The 15,043-nt window shown below is 37.5% G+C and overlaps 1 protein-coding gene across 1 annotated transcript; it reads right to left on the bottom strand.

The window, feature by feature from the left end:
- Positions 1–1,140: 1,140 nt before the first annotated feature.
- On the bottom strand, positions 1,141–2,463 carry LOC131038235 (putative leucine-rich repeat receptor-like serine/threonine-protein kinase At2g24130). The gene has a single exon (XM_057970622.2). The coding sequence runs from the start codon at positions 2,461–2,463 to the stop codon at positions 1,141–1,143; it is 1,323 nt and encodes a 440-aa protein (XP_057826605.2).
- Positions 2,464–15,043: the final 12,580 nt, after the last annotated feature.

Here is a 15,043-nt window from a genome sequence, read left to right on the forward strand (position 1 = left end):
ATGAGTCGCTTTATTGGTTATAAGTTTGCTCACTTCTAAATATTAAAATTTTGAAACTACTAAATCTTCTTTAGAAGGGAATTCTAATCCTCTTAACAAGAAATCACTTTTGGGTCCATGAAATTTAGAACTATTTTAACTTTTCATATAATTTCAAATACTTGTTGAACACACTATAAAACATGGATCAAATTTTCATGTATACATACACTAAAATTTCTAATATATTAATCTTACCGTCTTTACTTCAATGATTTGTTAATAGAGACATATAATTCATCTCTATATAATAAATTCTTAAGACAGACCAAGTTTTTCCTAAACCACTTGCACATCTCTTTGGTGTACTCATTGCACAACGAGGTGCTAGTAATTAATACCTTGAAGTTTGATTATTTAATTTTTTTCTTCCGGAAGTTTTTCCTTTAGAAAAATTTATAGACAATCAAACTTTACGGTGTTTACGGAGAAGCGTAGCCTCGTTGATTTCCCAGCCATCGTTGGAGTTGAATTTAGTGGAGTGATAACAATTAACAAAAAGTAAAAGGTATAGTTGTCGCACTGGGAGTGCAGATAAGCGAATAAACCAAGACGACCCGCCTTTCACTGTCGCAAACGATCTGATAGTATAAACATTTTCTTAATAAAAAGAAATCAAACAATCAATAATACATTGATACATTGAATATATGTTAAAACATGAGAGCCACGTATACGAAAATCTTAAAGAGCAAGAAAATGTAAGTGAATTATCGCAACTGTTCCTGAATACATTACAATACTTATATATTTGAGCTCTTAAATCTGTAATCGTTCGTAGATTACTCAGTCTACGATAGATTCTATTTTATAAGAATCAATTTTCAAGACATTCTTATATATTCAGTCATTTTAATGGCGAGTCACATTTCATCTAACTTTAATATTATGATTAAATTTATAGACATACAGGGCCGCAATACAAACACAAGAAATACACACAAATGAAATTGTGATTTTTATTCTACTTCATAAGATTACATAGTCTCTACCACTTCTAACAAACTACGAGAACTGAAACAGCATGCTTATGCATTAATTACAACCAAGCTTGTCCACTTATACGTCCACTCAGGTGGTTATGAGAGCTTTTGATCAAATCTAACTAATCTCTCCTGACAGGAAATTGAAAGAAAGATAAACAAATTTCAAATTTTGTAACATCCCCAGTGTATCTAGTATCGGACCTTCAAATGCGTTATGGGAGAGATTGAGACGCTCCAGTGATACGCAGTGGGCAAGTGTTGTGGGAATCATTCCATGAAGCTTATTAGAAGAAATGTCTATTGCTTTAGCTTTTACAAGTTTACCTATTTCTTCAGGAAGAGGTCCTTGCAGAAAATTCGATGATAGATTCAAATAAAAATCAAGGTTTTTAAGATTTGCCATAAGTTCTCCAGGTATATATCCACTCAGGTTGTTGTGAGACAAGTCGACCAGTTCTAAATTTGGAGAGATCTTTCCTAGGGAAACAGGTATGCTTCCGCTAAGCTTATTTCCCCATAGATTAAGTTTTTGCAAATTGATGAGCATCCCCACTTCAGAAGGAATAGTTCCTGAAAAATGATTTTGACTGAGCCTGAGTTCCTTCAGTTGGGCGAGATTGCCTATTTCAGGAGGAATGGTTCCGCTAAGATTATTTTTCGATAAATAAAGTACTTGCAAATTAATGAGCATTACCACTTCAAAAGGAATAGTTCCTGACAATTGATTGTCGTAGAGCACGAGCTCATGTAATTGGGTGAGATTCCCTATTTCAGGAGGAATGGTTCCGCTAAGATTATTTTCAAAGAGCTCGAGCTGCTTTAGTCGGTTTAGATTCCCTATTTCACGTGGAATGGGACCCGTGAGATTATTGACTAGCAATTGCAAAACAACCAAGTTTGACAAGTTTCCTATGGAGGAAGGGATGCTGCCCGACAACTGATTAGCATAGAGGTAGAGGAATTGTACTCGGGTGAGCATGCCTATTTCAGGAGGAATAGGTCCATGGAGATTATTTTCTGACAAATCCAATTGATCTAAGGCTGAGAAATTTGAGATAGAGTGTGGAATTGTACCTGTCAAGTAGTTTCCAATTAAGATTAGATTCACCAACCTTGTCAACTTGCCCAGCTCAGCAGGAATACTCCCATGCAGTTCGTTGAAGGGGAGATACAGTGCAACCAGAGCTGTGAGATTCCCAAGCGCAGGAGAAATGACGCCCTGTAAATCCATAGCTCTGAGATTTAACTTAACCACCTGCTGCGAATTAGGAGAGCAAGTAACGCCGGTCCAATTACACATTGGAATAGTGGTATTCCAATTCGCTAGCGAATTATTGGGATCGGAGATGATTGCAGCTTTGAATGTCAACAGAGATTGATGATCAAGAGGAGCAGAAGATTGGAGTGGAGTTGAGAGTGAAAAGAGAAAAATCAACATTATTAAAAATAATGTGTATTCCATCTTCTTGAGATAAAGAATATGAAGACTCAAAATCTGCAATTCTGGGTTCTCAATGAATTTGAAAGACCTCGGTGTATGTACTTATATAACTGCGAGATGTTGCGTAACAGCAGGACCGAAAATATCGGCCTAATTTAAGCATCGTTGAACGTTCCACGTAAGCACTGTACGTTCTTTAAACTCTCGATGCGTTTTTTGGAAATAATAATTATTATATGCAAATCCAATGTAATTATAAATTCAGAATCTAATTAAATTAGTCTAGATATCCTACATATCTATTTCAAAGTGGTCCCGAAGTGTTCATCTAGTAACATTATAATTTTGACTAAAACTGATTTTAATTAGAAATTCTTATATTCTCGCTTTGAAAAATAATTCCTAAGACTAAGAGACCCTATCTCACATTAAACATTTGGAATTGTTTGGCACACTGAACATTATGTAGCTGCACAAACTGATACTCCAATTGTTTCAGCGGATTTCTTATTTGCAACCCTTTTTATGGAATGGTATTCTTTTTACAATTTTTATTTCAGCTTTCTTCAACTAAAAAATAAATCCCATAAAACATCCCCAAAAGAATTAAAATTCCCTTATAAATATAAATTATTTCTCATTTTTATGCCCACACCACTAATTATTTTCATTCTTAAATACTCGAGAATCATATCCAAATTTCATTTGAGTGCTAAAAGCTTTTAATATTAACTCATGGGAGCAACCAGGTCAGTCCAAACTACCAAAGTCACAAACACTCTTTTGTTGGGCATTAATGTAGGCACTAGTGTGTTAATTAGAGTTATTAAGTTTTTAAATTTTTAAAGTTATTAGGTCAAGAACATTTTTGTTGCTTGTAAGTTTGTTAAGACGCCCTTTCATCAGTAGCAGATTATAATAACACTTCTATGTTATTTTCACGACCATTTAATTTGATATGTCCATGGAAAGTTTGTGCTATATATTATTATTATTATATTGTAGAATTTTGATTTTACAATTGACCTAGTTGATGTAATGTCATTGACACATTTGATTTTGATCGTGATTTAATACCATCTCTATGGTGATAATTAAAAAAGTGACTTCATTCTATGTGATTTATATCTATGAGTAAGTTATGAATCAATGGTTATGGAACATTTGCATATGCTATTAAATGATGATTACATCCTTAAGAAAATAGTGTGCATTTGTGAAATGAAATATATTAGGATGATTAATGGAATTATAGAGTAAAAATATTTAGTAATTATAATTTTAATTTGAATACATCTATTTTATTGTTGATTTGGTTATCACTATTTACGATGAAAAATGATGATGACAAATTATTGCAAAACCACAAAGATTCAACCACAACAAACCCTAGTCCTACAATAAAACATTCACTATACACCAATGAAGATACCTAAGAACATGCAAATCAACAAATTAAAGAATAATACCATTAACATGTCAAGTAGGGTTTTAATCTCCATTGTCTCCTATCTCCATTGATTTTGTTTGATATATTTTCTCTAAGATTTTGTATGTGCACAAGAGCTCAACAAAGAATGGATTGTGGTTGTGAAGTTGCTTGATTGCAAGAAGGCTTTATTGCATAAAGTACTGATTATGATAATGATGAAAGAATCCTCTTATATAGAAGATGCTTTAGAACATGGAGAGATAAGATTAAGAAGTGAAAGGAATAAATGGTTGGCTAGGATTAAAGGGTAGGTAGAAGAAATAATAAAATAATAAGGGGTTAGGTAGAGGAAAATTAAGAGATGAATTTGACATGTGTCATAGAGGAAAAAGTTAATGAATGAATGAATTAAATAAATATAAATATTTATTTAATTAATAGAAGAAGTGAGGCTGATTAAATAAATAAAAATATTTATTTAAATCAGGAAAGGGCTAGAAGAAGATAAATGAATTAATTAAATAAAAAAATATATATTTTTAATTAAACTAGGACAATTTTAGGTGTCTACAATCACTATTAATATAATATGTTAGGATAGGCATTAGACACCTTGGATACAATGCAACATTTTAATTATGTCAAAGAAATAAATGTTTATTTGTAGTGCATCTACAAGATGCATATATTTAATATTTATTTGGGTCTACTTGTAAACTCACATGTAACATTGGATTAGATATTTAATGTGTGGAATATATTAAATAGTTAATTATTAAGAGGGCTTAATAGTTCTATATACTTACTGTTTTGAGGTGCATGATTTTAGCTAGCCACTTGGTTGTGTTAGGTGAGATTTAGTCTATAAAAGAAAGCACATATTTAGCACCTAACATTGTTTAGGTGGGTGGATTATTATGTATTGAGTTTCTCTTGTGAGTGTGTATATGTTGCATTTCATGGGATGTGCTAATTCATGCTTAGACACATAGAAAGTGCATTGGGGAGCTTGATGTTTAAGAATAAATAATGAAAGTTTAATAAGAGTGTCATAATGTTTTAATGCTAAATAATAAATGGAGCATATATATTTTTGGAGGTTGGGACTTTCCCTCTTGAGGGTTTTCTCAAGTTCTAAGAAATTTCAAGTTATGGGAGATTTTTGGAAATTGTTGTTTCGTAGATTAGGGATTCTAGATTTATAGTTTTTTTTAGTTTATTAGAAATCTAGGGTTTGAAAAATGTTTGATGAAAAGAGTTTTCGAGATGTGCTTCATATGAGCACTTTATGGAGAGATTTTGACAAATAAACTCCTAAAAAAATAGACCTTGCCAATAGATCCAAGATGGAAAATAAATAAAGATTGAAAAATAATTACTCTATCTGGCCACTTAAGAAAATATTTTTTTTTACTTAACTTGGATTATATGGTCATATGGTGTAGGAGCACCTTGTAGACTTTGAAGACAATTTGAGAAATGAAGGCTCTTAGAGGTTTTTATAGGTTTCTTGAATGTTTTAAGTTGTAATAAGGTCTTTTAAGACCAATCATTTTTGTTTTAATTATCCATGTAAGTCCTTGGTGCCATTTTGTAGTTGTGAGCTGTTTAGGACCTATTTGGTGAACCATGGTCAAATGACATCCAAAATGTCTAAGTGTTGTACTTTGGCTCCTATGTGGCCTATTTGTAAGGTTTATGATGTTTCCTAATAGGTTACATAGGTAGATGTCATAGGTTGTCAAGTTTTGTGCAAAGTTGTGAAGTTTTGGTGATAACTTTTGTTGTCAACTTGTAACTAATATCCCTCCAATGGCTACCTAATTCAAATTTCATTTGGAGTCGGTTGAGAAAGTTTGAGAAACCTTTATTAAGGAATTGGAGTTCAAGAATAAAGTATGATGATGATGTTTGGATGTAAGACGATGATCAAATTCAATAAACACTTAGAAATTTACACAATTTTTCTGTAACAGTGCCTTGTACGATAATTGTATGGACTCCATGTATAGGCTAAATCATTGATTTAAATATACCTCTAATTTTATGTTCATTTGGATGTGATTTGGTATGAAAATATTGAGAAATAAGGAAGATATCTGCATTTTTATGAATGGTGGTCTGAAAATCCTCCAAAACCAGGCTTTTCGAGGAAATACTTTCTTGACCCCATATTCCTCTAGCCAAATTGGCTCAAAATCTTAAGAATTGTACAGGAGATAGTATACTTTAATATTTTGAAAGTTTTTGAGTGGGCCATTGAATTGGTGAATTTTGGGAGTAAACCCTAAGCTAGGCATCCTCATGTGACTAGCGGGTTTAGACTATTAATAATTATGCAGAGAGAAAACCAAGAATGTTGGACCCTATATAATGGTGGATTTTGTTTTGGGATGTGTGAAGACCTTTACCATCCATTGGTGTCATTGGATCAAGCCTTTTGTATGTGGTTTCTTTGTAAAAGTGGCCTAAAAGCCCTATTTGGCCTCCTTTAGCAGCAACATTTGACCCAGTCAATGTAAGAGTTGGAGTCTAAGTTTATGAAATGTTTTGTGTAATCAAAACTAGTTTCTAAAAGTGTCAAGATTCTAGGGTTTCATTAGGGAATATTTCAATGTTTTTCCCTTAAAGGCTCAAACCGGGGCTAAAAGGAATAGGTACCTTCTAGAGGGCAAATTACCTTGGTTGAATTTGTACAAACAAACGGGTGTTGTCATGGTTGTAGTCAATGTCTATATGGTTAGACAAGAGGTTATATAGGGTCTATTACTGCTCTGCAATGTTGGATGTGTCATAATCTAGGTCGGTCATAGGCGTATATAGGAGAGTTGGTGTCAATGAGACACTTGATCTGAGAAGTAGTATCTCAATGAGTTGTTTGTGGATCAAAAGAGGGTCCCATTGAACAAACGGGAATTTAGAGGTGTCCTGATATGACGTTGATAAGATTGTCCAAGGATTAATGAATGTTGAGACCTTAATTGGGTGTCTTGTAGAGTGAGTTGTGTGTGAAGCCTTTGTTCCTCGAGGCTTTGCATCATCATACAAGGGTGATTCGTAGAGAAAAAAAATCTCCTTGAAAAGAAGAAAATTAATAATAATAAAAAATAAGGCTAGGTTGGTCCACCTAGTTCCCATACCCTGTTGCTACAAGCATGGTATACCATGTTATACCACTTGCTACAAATGGGTTTTTCTAGGTTGGTGATCTTAGCCACCAGTCTTAAGCTCTTGACCTAGTGGGTCCAAAAATATAGCCGCCTCCATAGGCTATAGTTCAAATAAAATCAAACCAAATTTAAATGCTACATTAGGCTTTTGAAAAATTAGAAATAAAAAAATTAACTTATATTTAAATAAATTTTGTAATTCAATATTGAATTTTGCCTCCTATGTTTATCCCATATTGTCATCACTTGGACTCCATACACATGTTATTTAATTATATCAGCTCGGTGTTAGCACTATATGACCACCCTAGCCCTCCATAAGCCTAATATAGCTATAATTTCCAAATGGACATAACTTTTACCCATGATATCAAAGTTTTGATTTTGAATAGTCAAAAGAAAGGTATATTTGATTGCTAAATGATGGTATGGGTATGTGCACCAAGTTGTGTTACCAAAAAGGTGCCACTTTTAATCTTTTCATAAAAACGCATCATTGACATTAAAAGATCGTCCAAACCTTTGGGTTGGATGCCCAAGGAAAATCCAACCCAAAGGGTTGGTATTCCCCAATACAAACTATTTGGTGAGCACCAAATATGGTGCTCACCCTATGTGGTGCTCACCAAATTCAAAATTTTAAATTTTCACGTTTGGTGCGCACCAAATTTGGCACTCGCCAAATGTGAAAAGTCAATTTTTTGCATTTGGCGAATGCCAAATGCTCTGCATTATCCAATTTTTCATTTTGGGAACATTTTTCAACTTGCGCACAACTTATACCTACTTGGCAAGAGAATATATACATGAAATATAACATTTAAGTATAAGTCACATTTCAATATGTCTTTTTTGTTTCTTATACTTTAAGTTATATTTCAAGGTATATATTGGTAGGATGTTTGAGAGTGGTTTCATCTCTATAGGAGCTATAATGTAGATTCTAGTTTTTAGAGGATCATATAAATTTCAGACTTAGTCAACTTTCAATAATCAACATGTCAAATTTCAGTAATCAGCATGCTCCTATTAGCATTTTTTATCTCTATATCTCTCTTCCGCTCTTATCTCTCTCACTTCTCTCTCTTCTCTTTAAGTATATCCCACTCTCTATGCCTTTCATTCCTTCCTTAATCACATTTTTATCCTTGAGTCCTTCCGTTTCTCTTCTTCTTTGTCATTCTCTTAATATTTTTTCCCCTCCCTCTCCATTCTCTTGGTTAATGCCTATCCCTTCTATCCTCTCTCTCCCCATATCTACGTCTTACCCTCCCTCCCCCCTTATATTATTACCCACCTCTCTCTACTCCTTTAGGTTTCTCACCTATCTAATTCTCCACCCTCTAGTTTTCTCCTTCTATCTCCACCTTTCCATTTATGACATCTCTCTCTCTCTCTCTCTCGGTTAATGCCTATCCCTTCTATCCCCTCTCTCCCCATATCTAGGTCTCACCCTCCCTCCCTCCTTATATTATTACCCACCTCTCTCTCCTCCTTTAGGTTTCTCACCTATCTAATTGTCCACCCTCTAGTTCTCTCCTTCTATCTCCACCTTTCTCTCCCTTACCCCTATCCATTTATGAAATCTTTCTCTCTCTCTCTCTCTCTCTCTCTCTCTCTCTCTCTCTCTCTCTCTCTCTCCACACCTATCTATCTCCTCATTCCCTATTTCTTTTACTCCCTCCATGTCTACCTCTCCAACCATGCCCTCTTACTCATCTCTTTGCTATTTTATCTATTCCCTCTCTCCATTGTGTAGGTCGTCACCTATTCCTCCTACTTTCACTCCCTCCCTCTCAAAAATTTCTATGTTTCTTCCTCATTATCTATCCACCTCTAGATTTCTACATCCATGTCTCATTAGGCACCTATCTCTATTCCCCTTTGTGTATCTCTCCCCTCTCTCTCCCATCTAGGTATTTAACCTCTCTCTCACCGTCTAAATATCTCATCTCTCTATCTATCCCCTCTCTAGTTCTCTGCCTTCCTCTCCACCTCTCTCTCCATCGCATCTTACCCATCTCCCTTTATGAACGGTCAAATCTGAGCACAAGTACCAAGGAAGAAATACAAGTTTCAAGGCAAGATAAAACATTTTTCAACACGAAGGATTCAATGAACCTAGTCAAGTTTGATGATCTGATGGCTAAGATTAATCATGGGAAATGTGATTAAGGGGATTACGCAGTTAGGAATTGCTTATAAATAAGGAAAAGTTGATGAACAAAGTATGTGGGCAAATAGAAGAGCAGTGATACTGCAGTTGTGATTACCGAGTATAGAAGATTAAATATATGATTGAAGAATAGATTGAGAGGCCCAACAAGGAGGAAGATAAGTCGTATGACAAGATTATTGTGAGCACATAGAGTCTTTTTCAACATTTCAGATGTGAAGTTGCAGATATATTTTATTACTATTATTTATTTCTGTAAGTGACAGGAAATCTCTTAACCGAGTGAACCTAACAGTCTTATTTGTAAATCCTCTAGCAAGGTAACATTCTGAATGAGTGTTTGAAATCCTTTGACAAGGTCACTTCTAACAAAGTGCTAGATTCTGATAAATCTGAGGGAAATCCCTTGACCGGGTCACATGTAGCAATGTGTTTATGTAATCTTTAACAGGATTGGCTTTTAATCGAGCATACTCTAGAAGAGTATATTTTCTTTGTGGGTCCAAAATCCCACAGTGGTTTTTCCCTATTTGGGTTTCCATGTTAAATCTGGTGTTAAATGTGTTTTGATATTTCAAGTTTATCAGTTTATGAGTTTGAATGATTTACAGTCATAGTTGCATATCAAGTAAGTTCTACCGAGGTTGAATATGATGAATATATTGAATTGTGAGTTTATCTGATTCACCCCCCCTCTCATCTAACTAACATCCCTTACCTATCTACTTCTTCACTCTCTCTTTCTCAATCACTCCCTACCCATCTCTCCCTCTCTTCTTAGCTCTCTCTTTCTCTTTATTCTCCCCTCTCTCATCTTCTCTCTCCCTCCCCTCTCTAGGTCATCACATCTCCCTTCTGTTAGGATCCCATATGACCCCTAATGACACCATATGACCCCTTAGGACACCATATAACCCCTCAAGACACCATATGACCCCTCAAGACACCATTTAACCCCTTAAGACACCATATGACCCCTTTTAACCTCCTAGTACATGACATGACCACTTAAGACACCATATGACCCTTTAGGACAATATGATGTCTTAAGGGGTCATATGGTGTCTTGAGGGGTCATATGGTCTTCTAACACATGTATGGTCCCTTAGGACCCCATATGACCATATTTAACATCTTGGTATGTACGACATGACCCTTTAGCACACCATGTGACCCCTCAGGACAATATGATGTCCTAAGGGGTCATATGGTGTCTTAACACATGTATGGCCCTATAAGACCCCATATGACCCCTAATGACACCATATGACCCCTTAGGACCCCATATGTCTCCTAACAACACCATATGACCCTTTAGGATGCCATATGACCACTTTTAACATCCTAGTACATGATATCACCCCTTAGGAAACCATATGTCCTAATGGGTCATATGGTGTCCTAAAATTTTTATGGACCCTTAGGACCACATATGACCCCTAGAAACACCATATGACCTATTAGGACCATATGATGTCCTAATGGGTCATATGGTGTCCTAAAGAGTCATATGATGTTCTAACACATTTGTGGCCCCGTAGGACCCTGTATGACCCCTTACAACACCATATGACCCCTCAAGACCATATAATGTCCTAATGTGTCATATTGTGTCCTAAGGGGTCATATGGTGCTCTAACATATGTGTGGCCCCAAATGACCCCTAAAGACACCATATGACCCCTTAGGACACCATATGATCCCATAGGACCCCTCATGACACCATATGACTCCCTAAGACACCATATGACCCCTTAGGACACCATATGATCCATTTTAACATCCTAGTACATGAAATCACCCCTTCAGACACCATATGACCCCTTAGGACACCATATGAACCCTTAGGACCACATGATGTCCTAAAAGGTCATATGATGTTCCAACACATGTGTGGCCTCGTAGGACCCCATATGACCCATTAGGACACCATATGACCACTTTAAACATCCCACTACATGACATGATCCTTGAGGATACCATATGACCCCTTAGGACACTATATGACCTTGAGGGAACCATATGACCCCTTAGGAATTCAGATGACCCCTTAGGACACCATATGACACCTTAGGACACCATATGACCATATTTAGATAGAGAGATAAGAGGTAGATAGGTGAGGGGGAGAGAGAAAAAAATAAGAGTGATAAGTTCACGAAGAGAGAAAGATGGGTAAGGGGGTGGAGAGGAAAGAATTAGAGAAGAGATAGAGATATAGAGGTGAGAGGTCTAGAGCCGAGGAAGAGAGAGGTGAGAGACCAAGGGTGGAAAGATAGAGGTGAGGGAGATAGAGTGGGAGAGAGAGGTGGGTAATGATACAAAGAGGGAGTGGTAGAGAGGTAGAGATGGAGGGAAGGAGAAACATAAGGATGGAGAGAGAAGTTGGGTGGGAGAGGTAGTGATAAAGAGAACAAATAGAGATGGAGGTAAGGATAGATATGGTGATAAGTAGGGAAGGTGAGAGAGAGAAAGAGAGATTACATAGGAGAGACCTAGAGAGGGGAGAGAGAGGAGAAAAAGAGAGAAGAGAGGGAGTCATATGGGGTCCTAAGGGTTCATATGGTGTTCTAACACATGTGTGGCCCTTTAGGACCCCAAATGACCCCTAATGACACCATATGACCCCTTAGGACACCATATGACCTCTAACAACACCATATGACCCCTTAGGACACTATATACCCTTAGGAAACCATATGACCCCTTAAGACCCCACATTACCCCTTGGGACACCATATGACCCCTTAGGACACCATATGACCCCCTAAGACACCATATAAGCCACTTTAATATCCTAGTACATGACATGACCCCTTAGGACACCATATGACCCCTTAGGATAAAATGATGTCCTAAGGGGTCATATGGTGTTATAACACGTGTGTGCCCTTAGGACCCCATATGACCCCTAACAACACTATATGACCCCTTAGGACCATTTGATATCCTAATGGGTCTTATGGTGTCATTAGGGATCTTATGGTGTTTTAACACATGTGTGGTCCCTTAGAACTCCATATGAATCCTAAAAACACCTTATGACCCCTTAGTACACCATATGACCCCTTATGACCATATGATCTCCTAATGGGTCATATGGTGTTCTAACACATGTGTGGCCCCTTAGGAACCCAAATGATCCCTAGCGATGCCATATGACCCCATAGGACACCATATGAACTTTAATGACACCATATGTCCCTTTGGGACACTATATGATCCTCAGGCCACCATATGACCCCTTAGGACCCCATATGACCCCTCACGACACTATATGACCCCTTAAGACACCATATGACCATATGACCCCTGAAGACACCATGTGACCTATTTTAACATCTCTCTTCTCCTCCTATTATTTCTCTTGACTCTCTATTTGTTCTCTTGATCACTACCTCTTCTTCCCAACCTCTCTCTATACTGATGTTTCTCCTTCCCTTCTTCTTTACCTTTCTACCTCTCCATCTTTGTCTCATTACCCACATGTATCTCCCCCTCTATCTATGTCATTGCTCTCTCTCCCTATCTAGGTCTATAATTATTTCCTCTCTACCTCCTTACCCCTCTTTCTCTCTTATTTTCTTCTCTCCCTCCCTTACCTATCTACCTCTTCCCTCTCTTGGTCTCTTAGTCTCTCCCTTACATAAGATTAGGGGTATTGGTTGTATTGATACTTCTTTCTATCACTCCATATTCCTCTCTCTCTCTCTCTCTCTCACCTTTCTCTCCCCTCTCTAGGTTTCTCTCCCTTTCTTCCTCTCTCCATCTCGATCCCCCATCCCTCCTTACCCTCATCCCCTTGCTCTCTCTCTCTCTCTCTCTATTATTTAGGTTTCTCCCTTCCTCCCTTTCTACCTCTATAATTATCCATCCTTGTATAACTAGCCACCTCTCTATATCCCCCTCTATCTATGTCACTTCTCTCTCTCCCTATCTAGGTCTATCTATCAACACCATATGACCCCTTGGGACCATATAAAGTCCTAATGGGAGATAACTAGAGAGGGGACAAATAGATAGGTGAGAGAACTATATGGGGAAGGAGAGATGAGAGACCTCTAGATGACAAGAGAGAGGATTGAGATAGAGAGAGAGAGAGAGAGAGAGAGAGAGAGAGAGAGAGAGAGAGAGAGAGAGAGAGAGAGAGAGAGAGAGAGAGAGAGAGAGAGAGAGAGAGAGAGAGAGAGAGAGAGAGAGAGGTGAGTAATAAGAGATGATGCAAAGGTAGATAGGTGGAGAAGATGGAAGTGAGAAACCTAGAGAGGGGAGAGAGAGTTTATGACCTAGAATGTAGAGAGAGAGAATATAAGAGGAAGAGAGAATAACAAAGTGGGGGAGAGAGATATATATGGGGGTATGTATGGATAAGGAGATAGAGAGGGAGAAGAGAAGGGAGGGATATACCTCAAGAGTGGGGTAGATAGAAGAGGAGAGACAAAAGAAAAAAGAGAGGAGTAAGAGGGGATAAATGGAGAGGTAGTCATGGAGAAAGTGAGAGACCTATGGAAGAAGGAGATAAAGAGGTAAGGGGAGGAAGAGAAGAGGAGGGAGTTCATAAAGGGATAGAGTTAAGAGAGAGAGAGAGAGAGAGAGAGAGAGAGAGAGAGAGAGAGAGAGAGAGAGAGAGAGAGAGAGAGAGAGAGAGAGAGAGAGAGAGAGAGAGAGAGAGAGAGAGAGAGAGAGAGAGAGATAGAGGGGATGTATAGATAGGTGATACACTTAGATGGAAAGAAAAGAGTGAGATAGATAAAGGGGGATAAAGAGAGGTGGGTAACAAGACCTATATGCAGAGGTAGATAGGTGGAGAAGAAGGGGGAGAAACCTAGAGAGGGTGGGATGGAGAGGTAATGACCTAGACAATGAAGAGAGAGAATAAGAGAGGAAGAGAGAAGAGATATTGGGGGAGGGAGATATAGGGGGAGAGGGGAAGAAATGAAGGGAGATAAGTATAGAGGAGAAGGATGGAGAAGAGAAGAGATATAAGAACAAAGAGATGGGTAAGAGGGGATGGATGGAGAGGTAGACATGGAGGGAGTGACAGACCTAGCAAATGAGGAGATAGATAGGTTTGGAGAGAGAGAAGAGAGGGAGAGAGTTCATAAATAGATAGGGGTAAGGGGAAGGGAGAGAAAGGTGGTGAGGGAGGGAGAGAACTAGAGGGTGGACAATTAGATAAGTGAGAAACCTAGAAGGGGAGAGAGAGGTGGGTAATAATATGGGAAGGGAGTGGTAGTGAGGTGAATAGGGAGGGAGGGAGAGCCCTAGATATGGGGAGAGAGAGGATTGAATGTATAGATAGGGACCAAGAGAAAGGAGTGGGAGGGGAGGCAAACAATAAGAGAGTGAGAGAGTAGAAGAGAGAGGGAGGGAGTCATGGATAGAAATGGGGGTATAAGAAAGGAATGAAAGATAGACAGGATGGGATATACCTAGAGTTTGGGGAAGATAAAGAGAGTGAGATAGAGAGCTAAAGAATGATAATAGGAGCATGTTGATTACTGAAATTTGACATTTTGATTACTAAAAATTTGACTGTCTGAAATTTTATATGATCCTCTAAAAATTAGAATCTACATTGTAGATCCTATAGAGCTGAAACCACTCTCAAACATCTTGCCAATATATACATGAAATATAACTTAAAGTATAAGTTTTAAATGTTATATTTCATGTATATATTCTCTTGCCGGGTGGGTATAACTTATGCCCAAGTTGAAAAATGTTCCCAAAATGAAAAATTGGATAACATAGAGCATTTGGCGAGCGCCAAATTTGGCACGCGCCAAATGTGAAAAG

Source organism: Cryptomeria japonica, chromosome 11 (genome assembly GCF_030272615.1).
Source record: "Cryptomeria japonica chromosome 11, Sugi_1.0, whole genome shotgun sequence".
NCBI lineage: Eukaryota > Viridiplantae > Streptophyta > Pinopsida > Cupressales > Cupressaceae > Cryptomeria > Cryptomeria japonica.